Below are 21431 nucleotides of genomic sequence, written 5' to 3'. Positions count from 1 at the left end.
TTTTTTAAAAAAATATAAATTATAATGTAAAAATGACTTTTTGGAGATTCCACACTGTTAGAAAATAAAACAAACTATTGTTACAGTACAAAGCTTTGGTTTCATTTTTTGACCAAAATTGACTCTATTATAACATCTCATTAGGTCAGCACTATTAACCGCAAATTTATCATCATCGCGGTATGAGGTCAGTGTGATATGCTTATGGAAAAAGGAGGCATAAGTGGTCTTCTAATATGATTACACAAATGCTAAACTATATTGTTTTAGTTTGAGGTAAAAAGTCAAAATAAAGGCCTTTATGTATTCAACCAACGGCTCTACGTTCCCCTTGTTCACGGGGGTTATGGACAGGAGACGTCCGTGTCAGGGATGGTGGTGTAGGACCCAAACGCATGGAGACAGGACATGGTGGCAGAAACTCAAAGATTTACTTAATAAACTCAAACATAACAAAACCAGGAGAACACAAACCAGTGACGTGACATAACAGAACAGAACAGATGACCTGACAATGAGAAACTGAAAACCAGACACTTATATAGGTTGAGGACAATTAACTAAATTAAGACAGCTGTGGATGATTAAACCTGAACATGGTGAGACTGACAGGGAAAACAGAACACAACAAAACCAGAACACAGAATCATGACAGTCCGTGAATATCTTGAATCCGTGATAACCCCGAATCTGCGAATACACTGAATCCGTAAATACCCTGAATCTGTGAATACACTGAATATGCGAATATACTGAATCGGTAAATACCCCGAATCTGCGAATACACTGAATCCGTAAATACCCTGAATCTGTGAATACACTGAATATGTGAATATACTGAATCGGTAAATACCCCGAATCCGCGAATACACTGAATCCAAGACTAACCTGAATCTGCGAAGAACCCAAATCCACAAATACCCTGAATCTGCGAATACATTGAATCCGTGATGACCCTGAATCAGCGAATAACCAGAATCTGCATTTACCCCCAATCCAAAAATACCTGGAATCCACGAATTCCCTGAATTCATGAATACACAGAATCCGCGACTATAATGAATCCGCGAATAACCAAAATCCACGAATACACAGAATCAATGAATACATAAAGTTCAGTGTTCGTTTCCCCCAATAATCCAGAAAAAAAATCAGTTTTAATAAGGGGTGTGTATATTTCTCTCTCCCATGATTTGATACGCATCTCGATTCATGGTCCACGAATCGACACATAAAGGATTCAACTAACTTTCTGGCGATACGTTGCAGTCCGATTGTTTTTCCAAAAACACTAAAATCTAGATATTTCTTTTTCATATGGCATTTAAAGCTAAAAATATTCATCCATGGCATTTGACAGAGAAATGTGTCCAGGAAGAAGTGAGCTCATGATTGGACGTTTCTTTGTTTGCATCGCATGTACATAAAAAGACAAAGACGGTAGATAAAAAAAAAAAAACAGAAAGAGAAACCAGAAATTGATTATTTACTTCTTGATTGATTTTATACCTTTAAACCAACATAATCTTGTTAACATGTGGGATTTTCAAAAAATACAGCAGTTGCTCGATCAACTTTTGATACATATCCAATATCTTTTACATCCCTAGTCTTAAGCAATCCCTGGTCCAGGACCAGGAACATGACAAAGTGACACTTGAACACAACAATAATACATGTGGACCATTAACCTCTGCTAACATATTCTGCCAATTATTGTTATGAATATTATCCAAACAGGTACCTGGTGTGGGAATTACCTGTTACGATAAATCCATATTTTAAGTAGGATTCTATGTAGCATACTGTTTTCTTTTTTTGTGTTGCCGTAGCGTGTTCTTCCGTCTGTTCTTCTGTCCCTTCACTTATCCCTTATTCATTTGTTCATTTGCAAAGAACCGTTCTCCACATACAACTTTTCTCGTGATGCACACCGCCGGACTATTCAAGTGACTGAAATGTAATCAAGAGAATCCTGTCGCCTTTAAAACCAAAAGATTTTTTTTAATCAAAGATTGTTTATTTTGCTTCTTTGAGTAAACTTTACAGCTCAAATGATTAAAAGTGTAGCTCAGAGAATCTGGTTATTTTTCAAAATAAAAGATTGTTGAGACTCAAAAGAAAAAAATGGGCATAATTAATTATTTCCTCTGCGCCCCAGGTGCCAATTGATCCACGGACTGGTACCGGTCTGTGGCCCGATGGTTGGGGACTACAGCTCTAAATGAACCTCGTCTACATAAGAGGTGGGCATCTAAAGCCTCGTTTCCACTGAGCGGTACACTCCAGTCTGATATTTTTAACGTTCCCATTATAAAATGGACCCATTAAACCGGACTGAACCGTATCGTACCATTTTGGGCTGTAAGTCCATAGAAAAATTGAACGGACCAGTCAGGCCTCACTCCCCCCTTGGCCAGTTTAGAATGGTCCGAGAAATTCAAGTGAGCGTTTTCATTGAGAATTGGCAAAGCGCACGCGGGGAGTAGACCGATGGTGTAGCTCTGTGTCAGAACAGTCAATCAGTGGGTTACATCATGCAACGACAGAAGCTCCGCCCTAAAGGGCCCATTCCATTTTTCTTTGGACCCACGACCAACAGGATACTAGAAGTGGTACCAGTGGGTCCTGTTTAATGGGTCTATTTTGTAAAGTGAACGCTCAAAAGTCCAGAACTCAGTGGAAATGAGGCAATAGGGTGAAGCTACTGTAGAAACCCAGAGATTGCCGATCTACGCCCCGCATGCGCCATGACGGTCCAACTTTAAGTGGACCTAAAGTGCCTGGACCATCCTAAACCATACCGTAACGGTCAGTCAAAAAAGACTTACATACATAGAAGGAATTCATTTGATTGGTCAACAACATGACGGGTCCATCCGAATGGTAAAAGGTTCTATTTGATTTGATAAATACCTCAAGGTGCTATGAGATTGTATTAACATGTGTGAACAATTAGCGTCTTTTGTGATACATGTAACATTTTGCCATGACGATAAATTAGTGATTTATTGTGCCAGCCTAATTTATATTGAAACAAGAACAAAGTATCTGAACACCTACTGTGATCTTATGGATGAATTCCACAATTAGACAATTCAACATGTAGCCTTATTTTTATTCATTCATTCATTTTGTTCAATCATTTTTGAAACTTGAAAACTTATTTTTAAACAATAAAATTCTCAAAAATCTCAAGTCACATTTTAATAAAGATACATCTCAAAAATGAACAGGTTTTTCCAGCCGCTAACTTTTTGAGTAAATTCTTTCCAGTTGCTCCAGCTGTTTTCCCCACCGGCACTTTATTGTCATAAGGAGTTCCAGCGAGGCCAAGGTAAATTGTTCTTTTCTGTGGAGACCGAGCAAACATCCCAAACTGTCAAAGTGCAGGGAGGAGGCCGCTCTCGAAAAAAAAAAAAAAAAAAATTACGGAAAATGACTGAGGATTCATGTCACAGCAACCACCCAAACAAACTCAGGTGTTGATGGCAGGAACATGTGCTACACACCATCTGTCCCACACAAAGTTTACCCAAGATTCTCTCTTCAGAAACATCCAGCTTTACCTTGACCCGAGTTGTAGATCGCCTTCACTGACTTCTTCACCTTCTGAAGGGACGTTCGGTCCTGGTCAAGAGCCTGAGGAGGAAGTAAAAACAACCCACTTAAGAATCTGAAGTGACTGGACTCCAAAAAAAAATGAGATTCAAGTTAAAACGGTGAAACAGAAAAATAAATATTTATTTTGTTATTTTTTTAATGTTCATAAGCCAGAGAGCGATCAAAGAAATCATTCATTTTGTTGTGCGTAGATAAAATAAAGCAACTAAACCAATAACTGACTTTCTTAATAATTATTTCCAATGCAGATATATAAAAAGTCTGGTCACTTAACAGGTTGACATTAGCAAATTTATAATTAGAAATTCAATGCCATTCCATTAATTGCTACTTTTTTGCAAAATTTGTTTGATTACAATAAAGTTTTAACAGAGATGATCATTTAAATTAAAGATTTATAAATACATTTTCTGGATTATTTTTACAGCTATTCAGTCAAAACTTGGTTAATTTTTGCCACTTATTAAAAATAATCAAGCAAATCACTTGAAATGAAATTGATTTATGGATTTGATGAACTGATATTCTAAATAAAGATTGATTCAATTGTCATTACACTGAAAAAAGTGAAAAGTTCTGTAATTTGTTACATTTAAAATTATTAGTTTTCATCAAATTAAAATTTTGAGTTGATGGTTCATGCAATCAACACATTTAATTTGATAAAACTAAATAAATAAATGTAGTGAATTAGAGATTTTGTAAATTCATCTAATGTTTAACTTTTTACAGTGTAGTTGACATTTTTTTTAAAAACCAAGCCCTAAAAGAAACTTAAAGAAATAACCATCATTAATACAAAAATACCCAAAATACAATGAAAAACATATGAACATTCAATTGATATAAATCCTAAAGCACCTCCCACACATTAAGCTAAACCGTGGTTCTTAAATGTGGCTCTTTAGCTCGTGGCGCTCATCAATCTAAAAAAACTGCGTAAACACTCGAGGAGAATTCATCCCCATAAACGTCATCCGTACGGCAGAAAAACTCCGAGTGCGGCTGAATGGTTCAGTTCACGCCCTGCCAGAGAAAATACCAACTCCATCTAAGACTACACCGCGTTCAAACACACCTCATAAGTCACACGCGCCCGCCAGGAATCACACAACCGACTAAGCTCTGATTAAACGTAAACACAGCAAAGCTTTTGGGACTTTAGCGGAAATTGTTGGTTAAACAAAATAGTGCAATTAAAGAGGTTAAACACAACAATGAAGTGTCTCTAAAAGTTTGTCATTATTTATCTAAATTATGCGTTTCCAGCTTGAATTAGGTGCTTTGAAGCATTCACACCATTGAGACTCTTTTGGATGTCCACAAGTCATTAACCCCTTCACCGATTTAACTCATTCAACTATCAAACTGTTCACCGCTTTTGGGAGATCAATGCAACTTTGTAACTCTTCAACTTTTTAAATTAGTCAAACAAAACTGTTGTTTTTACTTAGTTGGAAATGAATGGTGGAACCTCCAAATTCCCATTATTTAACTAAAGATGTGTAAAAGTAATATATTTACAGGGCTTTAGTACCTTGCTTTACAACAGGGGTTCCCAAATGTGTTTTTATAAGGGCCACATAACTGTTTTGTTCTCTGATGGGGACAGTTTGTAGGCTAAAAGAAAAAGGGCATCAATCACAGCTTAAACGTAAAGATTTATGGTTTTCCAGAAAACCACAAATAACCAAATATCAAAAATAATTCATTTCCAAAATCTTCACAGAAAAAATAATACTAAAGCATTTCAATAACTAAATATATCGCATTACTGGCGATAGATTAATAGCAGAAGATGCTTAAATTGATAACTAAAAATACTGAAGCTGACAGCTGAAAATGCTAAAGTTGCTAGCTGAAAACACTGAAGCTGATAGCTAGCTAAAATATTAGCGAAGTGTCAAATGAGCCAAAAAAACAAAAAAAAATCTAAATTAGCCAAAACAGCTAGCATGCAACTAAAATATTAGCTAAATGCCAAATTAGCCCAAAAAACTTATAAAAAATCCCAAATTAGCCAAAAGAGCTAGCTAGCATGTAGCTGAAATATTAGGTAGATGCTAAATTAGCCAAAAAAATGGAAAAATGTCTAATTTAGCCAAAACAGCTAGCATAAAGCTAAAATATTAGCTAAATGCCAAATTAGCCCAAAAAACTGAAAAAAGCCTAAATTAGCCAAAAGAGCTAGCTAGCATGTAGCTAAAATATTAGGTAGATGCTAAATTAGCCAAAAAAACTGGAAAAATGTCTAATTTAGCCAAAACAGCTAGCATAAAGCTAAAATATTAGCTAAACTCAAAAATAGCCTAAAAAACTGAAAAACTTGAATTAGCCAAAACAGCTAGCATGTAGCTGAAATATTAGCTAAATGCCAAATTAGCCTAAAAAACTGGAAAAAATGTCTAATTTAGCCAAGAACAGTTTGGAGGGCCAGGCCAAATGTGGAGGAGGCGGGCCGTAGTTTAGGGATCCCCGCTTTACAGTCACAATTCCCCCATGCACACAAACACACACATTCATACTCTGCTGCTTTAAAGTGGTGTCATTTGCCAATCACCCACAGGACACTTCAGCACTGCACAGAGCTTCACTCAGTGCAAAGTCTTGTTTGTGCCACCCTGGCTGCATTATCCAGTGTTTCTATATGGACCTAATCTTCTGTGTGCCTGTCCCTGTTATATCTCTGATTGCCTGCCGCCTGCTCTGACCCTCGCCTGGATCCTTAACACCCTAGTATCTTTTCGGATGCTCCCATGCCTGTGATTGACTTCATCCTGTCTGACTCTGATTTAGCTTCGTGGACTTTTAGCTGTGCTAAGTTTGTGTTTAATAAACCTGCTGGACGTGGAACCAGCTGTTTACCCGTTTGTGACACCAATATATACATAAAACTAAAATTCTAAAATATCAGATTCTCCAGGTTTAGAATAAGGAAAAGCTGCAAAATGACAGCATGAAAATCTGTTGCCTCCTATTCTAGACTTCTGCGGTGTCTAATATTGGTTAATTAATTGTATTACATTGAGATGTCCGGCAAAGTGTCTAAATTGTGAGTCTGTACATTTATGACTTTGAGAATAATTTACTCCAACACAGCAAGTGTCCAGTGACTTTAACCACAGGGAATGGAACCATAACTCTGTCATGTTCACCCATAATAGATGATAAACATGTGCAAGAACACCATTACACCAAGGTCAGCTGGTGCAAAGCAGAGACACGCACACAACAATGGCCTAATTAAATCTCACATCATAATTAAGCCGTCCTCGGTTTCCCTCTGACAGCTTTACGTGGCTCTTTCCCAATAATGAGAGCGTGAAGGGCCGCTCGGCCAGGGCTCAAACCTTTGATCCCCCGCACACGGAAGGAGACCCCGCTGCCACACAGCCATGCCAAAAAGGACTCGAGCCAACGTGGAAAAAGGCCACCTTTACCTCAGTAGTTTAATCACAGGCTATTTTTGAAAGAATTAGAACTTTGATACTCTGTAAAAATGACCAACAAGAGAAGAAGCAACAAAGACCTTATGTGAAGACATGATATTAAATCCGTTTTACATTAGAGCCACATGTTAAATATACAGACACCTGCTTTAATAATTGCATCACTGGTATTTTTTTGGAATAAAAAACTACTTTTATGTTAAATATAATTCATGGCAGAGCTGCTGCATTGGACACAGAGAGACCATAAACAACATTGTATGAGATCTAAAGTATGTTTTATTACTAATTAAAGTATTTAGAGTAAATTCAAAAAGCTAAAATGAAGAAAAATGTATACATATTTAAATTATGTTAAATAATCACTATTTGATTGTTGATTTACATCAAAAAAGGAAAGAGGAAATGATGATAGTGAACCTCAATCCCAAATCAGGTTTTTAGGATGTTCTTCTTACCAGGACGGCGTGTCTAAGGACAGGGGTAACCAGTTTCATTTAGTCTCTTTAGTTTAGCAATTGTTTATATATTATGACTGACCTTCTGCTTCTGTACAATTACCGGCAAGAAGCTCAATGAGGCATTTTTTGTGATATTGGGCTATATAAATAAAATTGAATTGAATTGAGTTGAAGAAGTTCTAAAGCCAAAGTCACATGACTAGACCAGCTCAACCCCTTGTGGGTGTTTGGGTTGTCCAGGGCCATGGAGGGTCATAGAGGAGGAGTTGTCTTAAGAGGAGCACATGTGTGTCTTCCAGTTCCTTTGAGAGTTGTGCGGCCTCCCTTGTGCTATCTTATGGGTCCAGATGACCCAAGCCTTACATTGACCTGTTATACATCCCATGACAAATGTGGATGAAGGTGGACAGGATTTCCTATCTGGTAGGACACCAGTTCTGGTGGGGTCCAGATGACCCTACTCCCACGTCAACATACCTAGGATACCACAAGGGTTACAGGACATCATAAAAGTGGAATCGATTATTGCTGTGCCTGTGTTAACCCTTTCGCTCTCCTTGGCTTGTTTACATTAAAAGTGGGGTCATCTGGACCCCACAAGACCGCGCGCTGAACTTTTTTTTTCAATGATTGTCGATCTTTACTGGTGTTCAATGACAGATATGAAGTCTTGTCCACCTATCTCATGGCAGGGCTAACACCTCAATGTAAAGGTGGGGTCATCTGGACCCCATAAGAGAGCATGAGGGTTATATGTATCGTGAAACATTGGGTTAATGCAAGTAGTACGCACATGCTCTTGTACTATGCCCTAAAGCCGCACCCTATGGCTCCTTGTTGACCCTGTGCTAATGCTCGAACAGGGTGTCCACGATACCCAAGAGACGCCCATAGAACGCAGCCCACAAGATTAGGAGGATAGGGTCAAAAACGCACCGACAACCCAACTGGATCTCACCTACTTCATCTATACTTTACTTTACTTTGGTATTATACAAGTCAGGTCTCAAAGAAAGAGTTGATAACACAGGATAAAAGAAGGCTGCTGATTTATCAGATTTTTGATGAGTGTTTTTATTGTACAACACCCTAATACATAAAAAAAAACTAAAGTACAACATTTGAAAACACAATAAAGGTGTAACTATAGTCAGATCAACAGAAGAGACTTCACTGTCTTTGACCAGAATCAAACTGACCATCCAAGACATCCTCCTACGCCTAAAACAATTGAGACAATTGAGGTAAAAACCACACAATGAGATGACCTCAATACTTTCCTAGCAAGGGTTTTTGTGGGGCTTTCTTTACTACCCCGGATCTCTGTTTTCCCCCGGTTTCTGTCCTGAAAGTGAAAGGAGCAGAAGAGGGGCCAAAGAGACTCTTCCTGGTTCCTTCAATCAAAGCTCAGCTTGCAAACAGAAAAATAAAGTTGTCCTTTGATGCTCAGTCATCGTGCAGCTCAGACAGAAAATGTCAAAAAGAGAAAGAACCCATAAATGATTCAATCTGTATGTTCACCTCCTCAACATGTCGCATTATCACAATAACTGTTCACTAATAAAACAACACAGCCTCCAAACCCGAGTCTGGTCCAGTTGGTCTTATTCCGATGTTGTGGTGCTGATTAAGACAAAGAGCACAAACGAAGGGTGATCTGCAGATCGACCTTTGAGGCTCTCATGTAGAGAGCAGCTGCCTCTTAAGGGTTGTGCATAATTTATTCTGCTGTACTCTGAATTAAATATTCTGCCATGATGCGCTCAAGCGTTTGCATATTTTATCCTTTTCTGTTTCAGACAGTGGTTTAAAATAAGAGTTTGATTCTTTAAACATATCTGACGAAGCTTCATGGATTGAATTGATTCAATTTTTTTCTTTTTTTTTAGGCAAAAACGGAAATCGAGGTCTCTTGGCAGACTCTGAGCAAAGCCTTGGCAACAAGCAAGAATGCCTCACCAAAAGGCCGACAAGTAGTGAATAGATTTAAGATTTTTTTTCTGGGTGCCAGCGTCCAATAGTGAGCTCAGTTTCAGCTCTGGGGAATTACAAAGCGCTGCAAAGCCAGAACATATGTGGTCACTCGTCTTTCCACTCCAGCAGCAAGTGATACATATATAGAGCTAATGCTTAGAAGGAACGTATGGACAAAGAATTCAGGACATTCACGTAGGCAGGGTGCTATCCCCACTGATAAATGCCTACTTTGAAGAGCCATCTGTGCAACAAAAGTCCATCCTTGAACGCTCCAAAAGGAAAGTTTGTTGGCGATGAAGCAAAAGAGGTCAAGGACAGATGTGAGGGAAGTACAGGGTGGAGACCACAAACGGCGCCTCAGCAAGAAACAGATTTCACAAGCACCAGAGTCTGCAAATGCCCCTAAGTGTCCATGACGAGAAAAATTAGACCCTTTCAAAAAAGCAAGGGGACAAAACAATCAGTGAGAATTGTAACAAGCAGATTTTAAGGATGTGCATAAATAATGAGTCTTATTCCTGAAGAAAACTGGTTTTGACTTAAAGTGTATGTAAATTTCCTCAAGTAAATACAATTGGTTAAGTTGCCAATACCAGAGTCAACAAGAACCAAACCATGGTTCTATCTCAGGCTCAATGGACTTATAAGCATTAACTTGTTTTGTCAGGGTGCGTTCAAAACTCTGAGTTTGCATGTTTTTCTTGCGCATGTTTCGGTTTTCTCTGGTCACTACAGCTTCTTCCCACAGTCCAAAAAAATGCTTCATAGGTCCATTGGTTACTCATGGTGTGAATGTGAGTGTGGGGGTAATTGTGTGTCCTGCGACAGACTGGCAACCTGTCCAAGGTGTACTCTGCCTTTGTCCAACAGTAAACGAGACAACTCTGGCAACTCTTTGACCCCGAAAGGGATAGATAGTTTCCTTGATCTTTTTTTCTGCTTTTTTAGACCACATACATGAGGGGGCGCTACAGAATATTGCTGCCACAAACAATTATTTCAGTAGTCGACTAATCGCTAATAACATTTTCCAATTAGTCGACTAATCGGGTCATGTGCAAACTGGATGTAAGCACACATTAACTGCGATAATACTAGTGTGAATGCTGTAGGCTGAATTTGGCAGCTGAAGATGCTGAAATTGATAGCTAAAAACACTCAAGCTGATGGCTAAAAAAGCTGAAGCGGATATGCAGCTAAGATATTAGTTAGATGCCAAATTAGCCTAAAAATAAATTTAAAAAAAGTCTATATTGGACAAAATAGCTAGCATGCAGCCGGAATATTAGCTAAACTCCAAATTAACCTATAACCAAAAAAAGCCTAAATTAGCCAAAATAGCTAGCAAGTAGCTGAAATATTAGCTAAACTCCAAAATAGTCCAAAAAGCTAGCAGAATTCCATTATAACTTTTAACTTTACTGCATTCTGACTCCATACAATATAAAGTAGTAACGACTAATTGACTATTAAATTAGTCGTCGACTATTTTTATAGTCGATTATATATTGATTTATCAACTAATTGTGGCAGCCCTACGACAGAAGATCATCTATCCCCTTCTAACCCTCTTCTCTGTTTTCTCCATCTTCACATCAACCACCCTCATGTCCTCCTTCTCTACATCCATAAACCTCTTCTTTGGTAGCTCCTGGTAGCTCCAACCTCAGCATCGTATTACCAGCATCATCACTGTTTCTACCTTTAACATGTTTAAACTACCTGATTTACCTCCAAAACATCAATCACAATCTTCCCCACTGATGGATTAATTCCTGATTCCTCAATCCATAAGAGAACATCTTCACCTCAGCTACCTCCAGTTCTATCTCCTGTCTCTAAACCAACAAAAAAAAATGTGCTTATAAGTTATTAAAAATTTCGAAGAGTTACTAGAATTGACAGCAAAGTGTCCCTTAAAAAATCCAGATCCAAGTAGTTATCACAGATTTTAGTTTTAAACACCCGTTACCTGTCAGTGCCTTGAAACAAACATATTGAGGTCCTTTGACCCAGTCACTGTTCACCATCTGAACAGAATCAGGGTGAAAATATGACAGGTGGTGTTGACTGCTTCCCGTCCATGACCTCACAAAAAACATCTTTTACCATTCACAGTTAAAGATTACTCAGAAAGTTGAAGCTCCATCAGCATATTTGTTCTTAGTTGTTGACCCATCTACTGTAGGGCTGCTATGATTAGTTGACTAATCGACTATTAACTCATTTAATAGTCGATTAGTCGTTATTTTATATTATCTGGAGTCAGAGTGCAGTAAAGTGGAAAATTCCAATGCTATTTATGAGTTTAGCTAAACATTTCAGTCACATGCTAGCTATTTTGGCTAATTTAGGCTTTTTTTGTTTTTTAGGCTAATGAAGAGTTTGGCTAATATATTCGCTAAATGCTAGCTATTTTGGCTAGTTTAGGATTTTCTCAGTTTTTAAGGCTGATTTGGAGTTCAGCTACATGCTAGGTCTTTTGGCTAATTTTGGCTTTTTTGTTTTTTTTGTTTTGCATTAAACAATAAAAAAAATTTTCAGCAGAGAAAAATCAAAAGCAAATTAGTCCAAAAAAAAAAAAGAAAGTGGAATAAAAATCCAAAAGGAAGAAAAGAGTCATTGGCGCTACCAGGACAAACCCTTCCATCTTTTCCGGTGAGATGCCCTGCTGCATTTTTCCGTCTGACATATTTCCCTTTTAAACACCACAACATTAAACACTGCATGGAATGTCATTTCAGATGGACTGTTCCATTTATAAGTGCAGTCCTCCAACCAAAGGGTGACCAAACTGACCTAAGAGGTTAATGGATTCGACTTCCTGGTTTCCAAACACCGCACAAACACTCATGCCTGGGAGGTCAGAGCTTAGGGGGATGCTGGTGGCCAAAGTGACAAGGCATGACTGACTGGGGGCTGCCTGTGCTTCACGCTTCCTGCCCGAGGCCTTATCCTCCACACGCAGTCCTGCCGCTTCCCCTGCAGCCATCCTTTGGCAGGAAGCAGGAAGCATCCAGGCTTGTCAGTGTCCTGTCAGGGTCAGCGGCACTCCGTCTAATGACACCAACTGCTCTCTACTGACAGCTGCAGAACAAAAAATAGAAAAAAAAAAACAGCCTTTCTGGCTGTCTTGTCTTGATTTGCTCTTTGAACCAATGCCCTCCCCTCCCTAACATTTGTCATCACTTTGGTGGATGGTAACGAGGTTGCCATGGAGATGCGATCCGACCCCTTTGTGCGTCAGCATTCTTCAGCCCTCCTGTTTGTCAGCAGCTCTCTGGGACTCAGGAGATGCTGCTACAACACCATCAAATTCCTCTAAATGACTGAAAGGCCCACATTAACCAATTCTTTCCAAGAAAAACTAAATATAACAAAACACTTCCTACGGTTTTAGATTGAAAGTCAAAAGAGCTTCTGTGGTCATTTTTTTACAGCCAACGTGGCAGCGATGGATTTTATTTCCCCATTGTTCCAGTTCTGCTTTTTTTCAACACAGATTTACTTTCATTTCCTTTCAAATAACCAAACACATCATAAAGCAAAAATAAAACACACACAGTTACAGCCTTCTTTTCTTTATGCTGGATTGATGGAGCCATAAAAGACAAATGGGTTTAATCGGTTTGTTTGTCTGTCTGCTGGTTAAGTCTGTGTGGCATGACTCAGGCAGGAAGGGCGGGGTGCCGTTTTCATTGGCAGGAAACAAATGCACATCCCTTTCTCTGGCCCTGCCACATCATACATTTCTTTTTCATTTATGTATTTCAGCTGGAGACGCCGGACCGTAACCTTTCCGAAAAGCAGCAGATTGCAGGTGACCCACTTCCCTCAGCAGCGCGAACTTGAAAATAGTTTGAGTCAACTGTAAAGTGTTACAATAAACCACATGACTGACGTAGTGTCTTTAACAAGACGAGTGTTAATCAGTCTTTGAATCAAGAAAGATCTCTAAGAAGTTACAAAACATCAGCTACTATTTAAAACGAGCTAACAGCAGAGCTAAAATATGTTTTGGCTAAAACTTTAAGTATCTAGCTTCAAAAATGTTCAGTAAACTAACTTTTGTCACATTTACAGTCCCATATGAGTCAATGACACTTTGACTACCGGTTTATGTAATAGTGCCATTTCCCATTCAGTCACATGCAAACAACATAATGAAAAAAAACCATCTGAATTTCATCTCTTTTTTACAACCATTAAAATATTTTAAAATCAAACTGATGGCTTAACTTCTTGAATATTGAACATGTAGCTCTAGAAGTGATTTTCTAGATATGTCACAACAACTGTCCACCTATTTGCTCGTTTTTGAGAAGACGAGGGTTTTATTGAGCATATTTACCCCAATCGGAGCTAAACTGATTTCAAACCAGCCAATTACGAGCCAACGTAAGACATTAGAGTACACGGACATGAATTATTCAGCCATCTGTGTCAACTTCCTATTAGAACTCAACTTCTTCAACATCAGCTTCCCTTTAAACAAATTACTTTGCACCATTTTGTCTCAGACGAAACAACTTTACACCCTTACATCTGTTAATCTCATCCGCTTTTCGTGAAGTATTTGTGAGGACAATGTTACTTCTGTCGTACAGTGCCCTTACACCACACTCTCTCCATCAGTAAGGTCTGAGTATTGGCTCCTTACTGACCGGGCACAAATGCTGCCGAATAGTGGCTGTAGGACACCCACACAAACAACGCTATCACTGCTTCTGATTGTTGATTTAGGTCAAAAGGAAAAAGGGAAGAGATGGTGGTGAATAAAATGACCCCTATTCATTAGTAGGGTACAAGTATGGGCTATTTGTGCACTAATGGGGTATACACATAAAACGCAAGAGCCTGTAAGACGTCCACATAAACTAAGCTCTGATTGTCTAATTTCCTTATTCCTTGGAGGATTTGGGGAGTTGAAAAATGAAAAATCCATATGATGTGCCTGTGACACCCCTACTTCACCTTTATGCTATATAAGCAACCTGTTGCCCGCAGCATGCCCGTAGATAAAAACATCTTGCCTTTTATGTGAATGCAACTATTGGAGTGAAATAAAAATGATATATTAGCTGCTTTTTCTTTTGCTTTTTGTTCATGTATTGCAAATTGTCCTCATATTTGTGCAGTCCTATTCCCGACACTTCAATTTACAGAAATTTGAATTGTGTCTGTTTTTGCTAAGAAACCAGAGCAGCCAGTTTGACTGATTCCATTTTTGGATCCCCTTCATGCAGTCTCTCTTTCTGCTGCAACTCAGTCAAATTATCAGTGATACAGAAGCTCATTGCTGGACAGAAGATAAGCTGGTAAAATGCATAATCCATCAATCTGTGAGAAAATCAGTTAACACATTAGGCTGCTTGTGGATCCAAACCATGCAAACATGACATATGGCTCAACTTGAACGGAATCTTTCCTGAAATTACCCTAAAAGCTTCATTTTTTTAAACAAAACATGACCTGCAAATGTCACTCCTGCTGTTTGCATCCAGCTTTAAACTCTCAGAGGGAAGAACGAGCTGCTCAGCTGTGAGATTTTTCAGCACACGGCAGATAAAACAAACCGTCTGAGCTGCAAAGATGCTGCTCATCTCCAGAGATGCTGTGCAGAAACTTAGCACAAATGCGCACGTCTGGTGGGTAGCCAAGCTGCGTGCGCAGCTGCAGTATTTATTAGATTCACACATCATTTGACGGCTTCCTCTGCTGTGTTTGTTCCCACTCAGCCCACTGCTTGTTTCGAACGATGTGCGTGTTTTCACAAACTCACCCACATGCTGCAGCATGAGAGTCCCATCGCATCGTACAAGCAGCAAACCCCTATTTCTACTTTCATTTTCACTCATCTATTTTTATTCTGGCTCTCGGAGATCATTTACAAAACCATCAAAGAGGTCTGGAGCACATACTTATAGTCTACAACACACAGAGGGGCAGTTCTTATGAAACATTTTCTCTAAAATAATAATAAAAAAACATATTTGATGACCCTTCATCTACAATATATCAGAAACTATAACGTGGGCAGACAAAACGGCACGTGTGTATAAAAATAACAGCAAACACCACCTCCTTCGCTTCATTCTGTTATCATCTTCACAAGCTGTTAGTTTCCAGTCTCCACAGACACTTTCATTTAACTCGCCACTACCTGAACTAAACCAATGAAGATGGGGCTGGAGATTTAAAATCTGGTAGGTCCAGTTTTGTTTAATGCATGGGTCTGAGGCTCCGGAGCCAAATGTGGCTCTTTTGGCTCTTCATAGTGGCTCTCTGGTGGAAACAGTAGCCCTGACTTTCAAAAACTCCTTAAGGCCGCTACATACATTTTGCAGATATTCCACAGATGAAAATAGGTCTCATGTGAATATACAAAAAAGTGAGAAAAGTTGTGGTCTTTTACGTGACATTTTCAGAGATGTATCGAGAATGCACCCCATTAAAACCATAGAAGAAGTACAAAAAACCATGCAAAGGACACGTAAGTCATTGAATTTCTTCACTTTGACAGACATAGCACTGGGCAATAATCACCATGGACAGCACTCACAATGCTTTGTTTTAATGAAACAGTCTAAGGAGCAGCTGAGGAGGTCCGTGAAAACGACCCAGCGCGCGTCCCCATGCGGCGTACCCAACCCCTACTTGATATAAACTGCTAGAGGAGTGAAAGTTTGGCCAATTTAGGCTTGTCAGACAATACACGAACCATTCCTGAATATTGCGCTGTTGTATGCTACTCATTAGTATAGGTATTTGGTTTATATCGTGATATATATTGTTATTGCCCGACATAAAAAAAAACTATATCGAGAATTAAAAAATTCACGATATAGTTTGCAGCACCCAGTATATTTATATATATATATATATATATATATATATATATATACATATATATATATATATATATGTATGTGTGTGTGTGTGTGTGTGTGTGTATTAGGGGTGTAACGGATCACAAAGCTCACTGTTCAGATTGTGTCACCGTTTTGGGGTCACGATTTGGGAAACTTTTTGATTCAGTAAAAAGTGAAAAAACAACATCAGCAAAAACAAGGTAAAAGCCTAAAATACTTTTTTGGAAATTTTCTGTTTTTTGCATGATTTTAGCTCTAGTGTGTGAATACAGCATGGAAAATGACTAAATAAAGGTAGTATTATATAAGTGTGGTTGTGTTGATTAAAATGATACCAAATATGCAACGAGGTAGTCTATCAAATTGAAAATAGAGGTAAATTCAAAAGTAGGCAAAAAATGAGTTTTTAATATATATATATATATATATATATATATAAAATCGAAAGCAACAATGATACAAAGGAAAAGTAGTATCAACCTTTTTCAGTAGGATTTTGCAGCACCTACTAGGTTTTGATCAGCAAGAAACAGGCCCAAATGGCTCTTTTAGCATTAAAGTATTACAAATTACTAAAGGTAATTAGTAAGTTAATTAGCAAGTTACTAAAATTATTAAAGTATTGAGCAATATAGAAATATATTCAAGTAGTAACACTTGAGTACATTTTTTGGGGGGTGTTTTAAACATGCCTTTTTAAACATTTTTCTCATAATGAAGGACATACTGTAGATAAAACAATTTTTCTCTGAGTATTTCTTTATTCAAATCGTATTGGATCAGATGAAAACCAGATGTTTGAAAAATCTCAGACTTATGACGTAGATACTACCACGGGCGAGACAAAATCTTGCTTTCTTAGCTCCAGTTCTAAATCCTCCACTTTCAGACTAATAGATCCATGAACATCTTAATTTTCTCTCTCTGAGCTGGCATCTGGCTCTAAACTATGCGGCTGGATAGCTCCGATATTTCTTGTTTTTTGTTTTTTTTGCTACCCAAGCAGGATAGAGAGTAAACAAAGAATCAACCTCCCAACCCATAAGTGAATTTCCAAAGAGCTCCGAAAATATGTCTTATATAATGACATAAGCTTAAACTGAATAATCATAATTAAAAGACCACTAGGAATGATTTTACAATAAAAAGTTAGAGTGTGAATTTTAAGTATACTTTAGTAAAAGAGCCATTCAAAAACATAATGAAAGACAATATAATCTATCTAATCAGCAGATAAATCCGTTAGATCTCTTTCCTACCAGCTAGCCACAAATGCAAATCTATGAGGCTCCATGCACCGCCTCGAATGACTCCAATGAATGCGGCGCTTTTGTAACCTCCAGCACCCTGACGCTGAAACGTGAGTCCCAGGGCAAAGTCACAAGCATTGGATTCTGCATGGACTTTAACAGCATTACTGCAGTTTTCTGCAGTAAAGTTTCAGGTTTCACACTTCAGGGGTGAGACTTGGCCCATTGAAAAACCACAGGTGCGTCCACTCCCACAGACCATTTGGATTCTCCGACACCACAACAACTGGACAGGCTCAAAACCGCACCACGGCAGGGACTTTACACAACTGCCATCCATGCGCTCTTTACTCTGATTTGTAGTTTGGCAGTTGCTGACATGGCGTGTTAGGGGAATTCACGCAAAACTTTTTTTTTCAAGCAGCATCGACTTTCCTAGAGACTTGAATGATCTCAACAGAGTCTGTCTTTTCGTGAAAGAGGTAAAAAAAAATATTTCAGCTGTTTCACTCACACCAGCATACAGACAGAAACAGTGTTTACTCCTAAAGGGCCATCAGGAAAGGCAACTATCACAGGAACACTTCGTCTCCCGGCTCAAACCTTCAGGAAAACAACCAGGAAGCAAGAACAGAAAGATAAAAACAATTGAGGTCTATTTTAGTTCTGAAGTGTGGACAGAATTTGATGGGAGAGGAGATTTTGGGACCCATAATATCTGACTGAACCGTGTTCTGACTTGTCAGAGTCACTGAGTGTCTGGACTTCCTCTTGGTCGAGGGTCAGTCAGCCAAACGAGGTGAACACCCAAGAAGACAACCTTGGCGTTTTCTTTTGAAATCCTAAAAATAAAATACCACACAAGCAGCCATGACTTGCAGAAGGAAGGTCATCCAGAGTGCGAAGCTTTTGTGAAGAGCTCCAAAATTTGCAGGAGGGGCCGTATCACATTTAGCCAAATTCACTTCTTGGAATAAAAAGCTGACAACCAAGTAAAAGATGCTCGGTCATTCTCTTCATAGGGGTTTGAGAATGTTTCCAACATACATCAGTTAAGTGGAGGAGCGGGAACATTTTAAGTTAAGTGGAAGGCCATGACAAATAAAAAAATACATTCACAAAAACATGTTTTTTAAACAGTTTTCTATAAATGTGTAATACTTTTTGAGGATTTGCAATGGCTAGAGAAGCTGATATTGATGATTTCTCAATCTTTGTCAATAATGGTACCAATATTGGGTCCCCCTTGTTGCCCTCCTGTAGATCCGCCCCTAGCTTTAACCTGTTCAACATCTATATTAATATTTATATTTATATTGAAGATGTTTGCTGATGATACTATGTTTTACTGTGTGGGTGATGAGATAAAAACAAAGAAAAAATAAACCTGATTTAAACTGGTTCGTCATTGGTCTCCCTTCAGTTGCGTGGAGAGGGTGTCTTACAACCGTCAACTAGTTTTACAGTCCGTCTCCCTCCCTCCAGGTTTCCAGAAGAGTGGTTTGCTCTCCCTGGACAAAGCCAACTGTGACGTCATCCACAGAAAATCCCTTACCTCTGGCTCCAGCGAAATGAAGCCAATTCAGTTGCCAATTTTCCGTGCTACGGGTGCCGCCGTTTGGAGCCAGTCGATTGGTCCAAGTCGGTCTGTATTTAGGGCAACTATTGTTGCCAATCAGGAGTGAGCTTGCTAGAAGTCCACACCCGTTCCAATGAAAACTAACTGGGAGAATCTGTCAATCAGAAATTTGAGCTGGGGGCCAGCGGGCACCACATGCTTTTACCGAAGGATCTGATTGGTCAGTTTAAAGAAAAAATATAATTTAAAAAAACTGGATTAGCAAAAAGATGTTAAGAAATATGTATCAGAGCAGGAATAGTCTAAATATAAATTTCTCTATAGAGGTCTATGGGATTTTGACTTCTTGGAACCAGCAGGTACTTCCTGTTTGGAACGCGAGGGAGGAGGAGTCAAGCTGTCCAGTAAAAGACAGCCTCTCTGCACTCGTGGTCCCCATATTCTCTCCTTTACTGAGTCAATATACAATGACTGTTTTGTGTCATACATGGGGTTATGTTACAGCATTCCCAAAATTAGACTTTTGTTATCCTTGGCGTTAACGTGTGTTATTGTGTGGGCACGACACCTTAACTATTAAATCAAATTTTGTACATTTTTACTTTGAAAGTATAATGGAAGTTTTTTATTTTGAAATTCAGACGTTTCCCGTTCTCGGTCTCTTTACCGCAATAAAATAAAATAAAAGTTTGTATTGCAGAAGGACGGACGTCAGACACAGACATGACAAAGGCGATGTAAACATCCAAAATTGATTAATAAACTATTTTTATTTTTTTTTGTTGGAAATCAGGCTTTATTTATAGTGCATGAGCTGACAGCACCATGTCTGAAGTGTAACTACAGTTCAGCTTTACCAAATTTGTTTAACTCCTTTATTGCTCTTCTGATATCTGATTTCTGCTTTGCCCTTTTCCTTGTATTGACATTGACGACTTTAAGTAATGCAAATGAATCCACAGGTGGGATGAATATACTAGAGGCCACAACAAGCTGGGTGTTCATGTAATCTACAAAGCTGTTGGAACCTTATGGGTAATGGAGTCAGGAGACTAGCAGAGTGATACAATAAATAAATGAGTCATGTGACCAACAACCGCTCCATGACCTGAATGAGACGCCAACGTTTCCTTTGATAGATGAAGATAGATAGGTGAATGTATCTGCTGTAAATCAAAGTATTGTTCTGATCTGTGTTTTGTGTTTATTCACAAAATTATGATTCATTGGAAACGGTGTAATTGCGAAATTGTGCTTTCCAGATATTTCTGGAATTTTAATAAAGCTTTGCAAATATGTATAATGGAAACGCAGCTTTTGATTGGTGCATCTTAGTAAAAGTTTCTATGACGACCACTTTAACCAATCAAGAGGGAGTTCTATAGCATTCTATGGGATATTGGCTGGTAGTTCCTGTTTGGAATGCAATGGGGGAGGAGTAACTACAGTTCAGTTCTCATTTACTGTCAATGAATTCAATGGAAAAAATTCAAAACTTCCCATTGAATTCGGAATCTGTTAAATCTGTCTGCTTCTTGCCACCTCTAAGCATTCTGGGTGGTGTAGTCAAACCATGTTTTGATCACTTAATGGTCCGAAAAATAAGGTAGTCCTCAAAATACAGAAAGTAAAATTGGGAAAACATAAAACATTCAACATCTATGAAAAGCATCACAATACTATGAATACAAACAAAAATGTCTGGATTTGTGGTGTAATCAGTTTTTGTCATGGGGTTTAAATAGACCCCAGACCAACAAAAGCTGCTTTGGTGAAGTGCATCATTTCTATTCCAAACGCGGTTTTATTCACAGCAGCACAAATACTCACAATGAATGCACTCAGCCGACAGCACGGCCTCTGGACAGTTTCAGCTCCGCTCGGCGTGTGCACCAGCTGACACACCGACACACGTCCTCCATCTTTTCTCTGTCCTTTTGTCCGCTTCAGCATTGAAATACGTGTCAGAAACTCACGCGGCGAGCAATCGATGGCCATTTTTCACAGCTTGATAATGCTGTTACAGATAAACATCCCTCCGTCTGAGTTTGTGAAGTTTCTATTCACACGATGACAAAACAAGAAGTATACTCGTGCTGTTAAGGTTATCAATGACGCTGCAACTTCAACTGTAGTTCCTACAGTGGAGGACTTGCAGAAGATTAATAACCGTGCAAAAAAATGGTTGGAGGAAAAGTCTCCATCATTTCCTTTATTTC

General features: G+C 38.7%; 1 protein-coding gene across 5 annotated transcripts in view; it reads right to left on the bottom strand.

Annotated features, from left to right (window-relative positions):
• asap1b (ArfGAP with SH3 domain, ankyrin repeat and PH domain 1b) overlaps window positions 1-21431 on the bottom strand; it is a 77561-nt gene that overhangs the window by 46058 nt on the left and 10072 nt on the right. For all 5 annotated transcript variants that reach the window (XM_024280073.2, XM_024280071.2, XM_024280074.2 and 2 more), the window contains exon 2: window positions 3570-3642. In XM_024280073.2, coding sequence (XP_024135841.1) covers window positions 3570-3642 — 73 coding nt within the window. The remainder of the gene's footprint in view (window positions 1-3569; window positions 3643-21431) is intronic.

This window comes from Oryzias melastigma, linkage group LG20 (assembly GCF_002922805.2).
Source record: "Oryzias melastigma strain HK-1 linkage group LG20, ASM292280v2, whole genome shotgun sequence".
NCBI lineage: Eukaryota > Metazoa > Chordata > Actinopteri > Beloniformes > Adrianichthyidae > Oryzias > Oryzias melastigma.
Note: the sequence above shows the minus strand (reverse complement) of the source record. Positions and strands in the feature narration are given on the sequence as shown.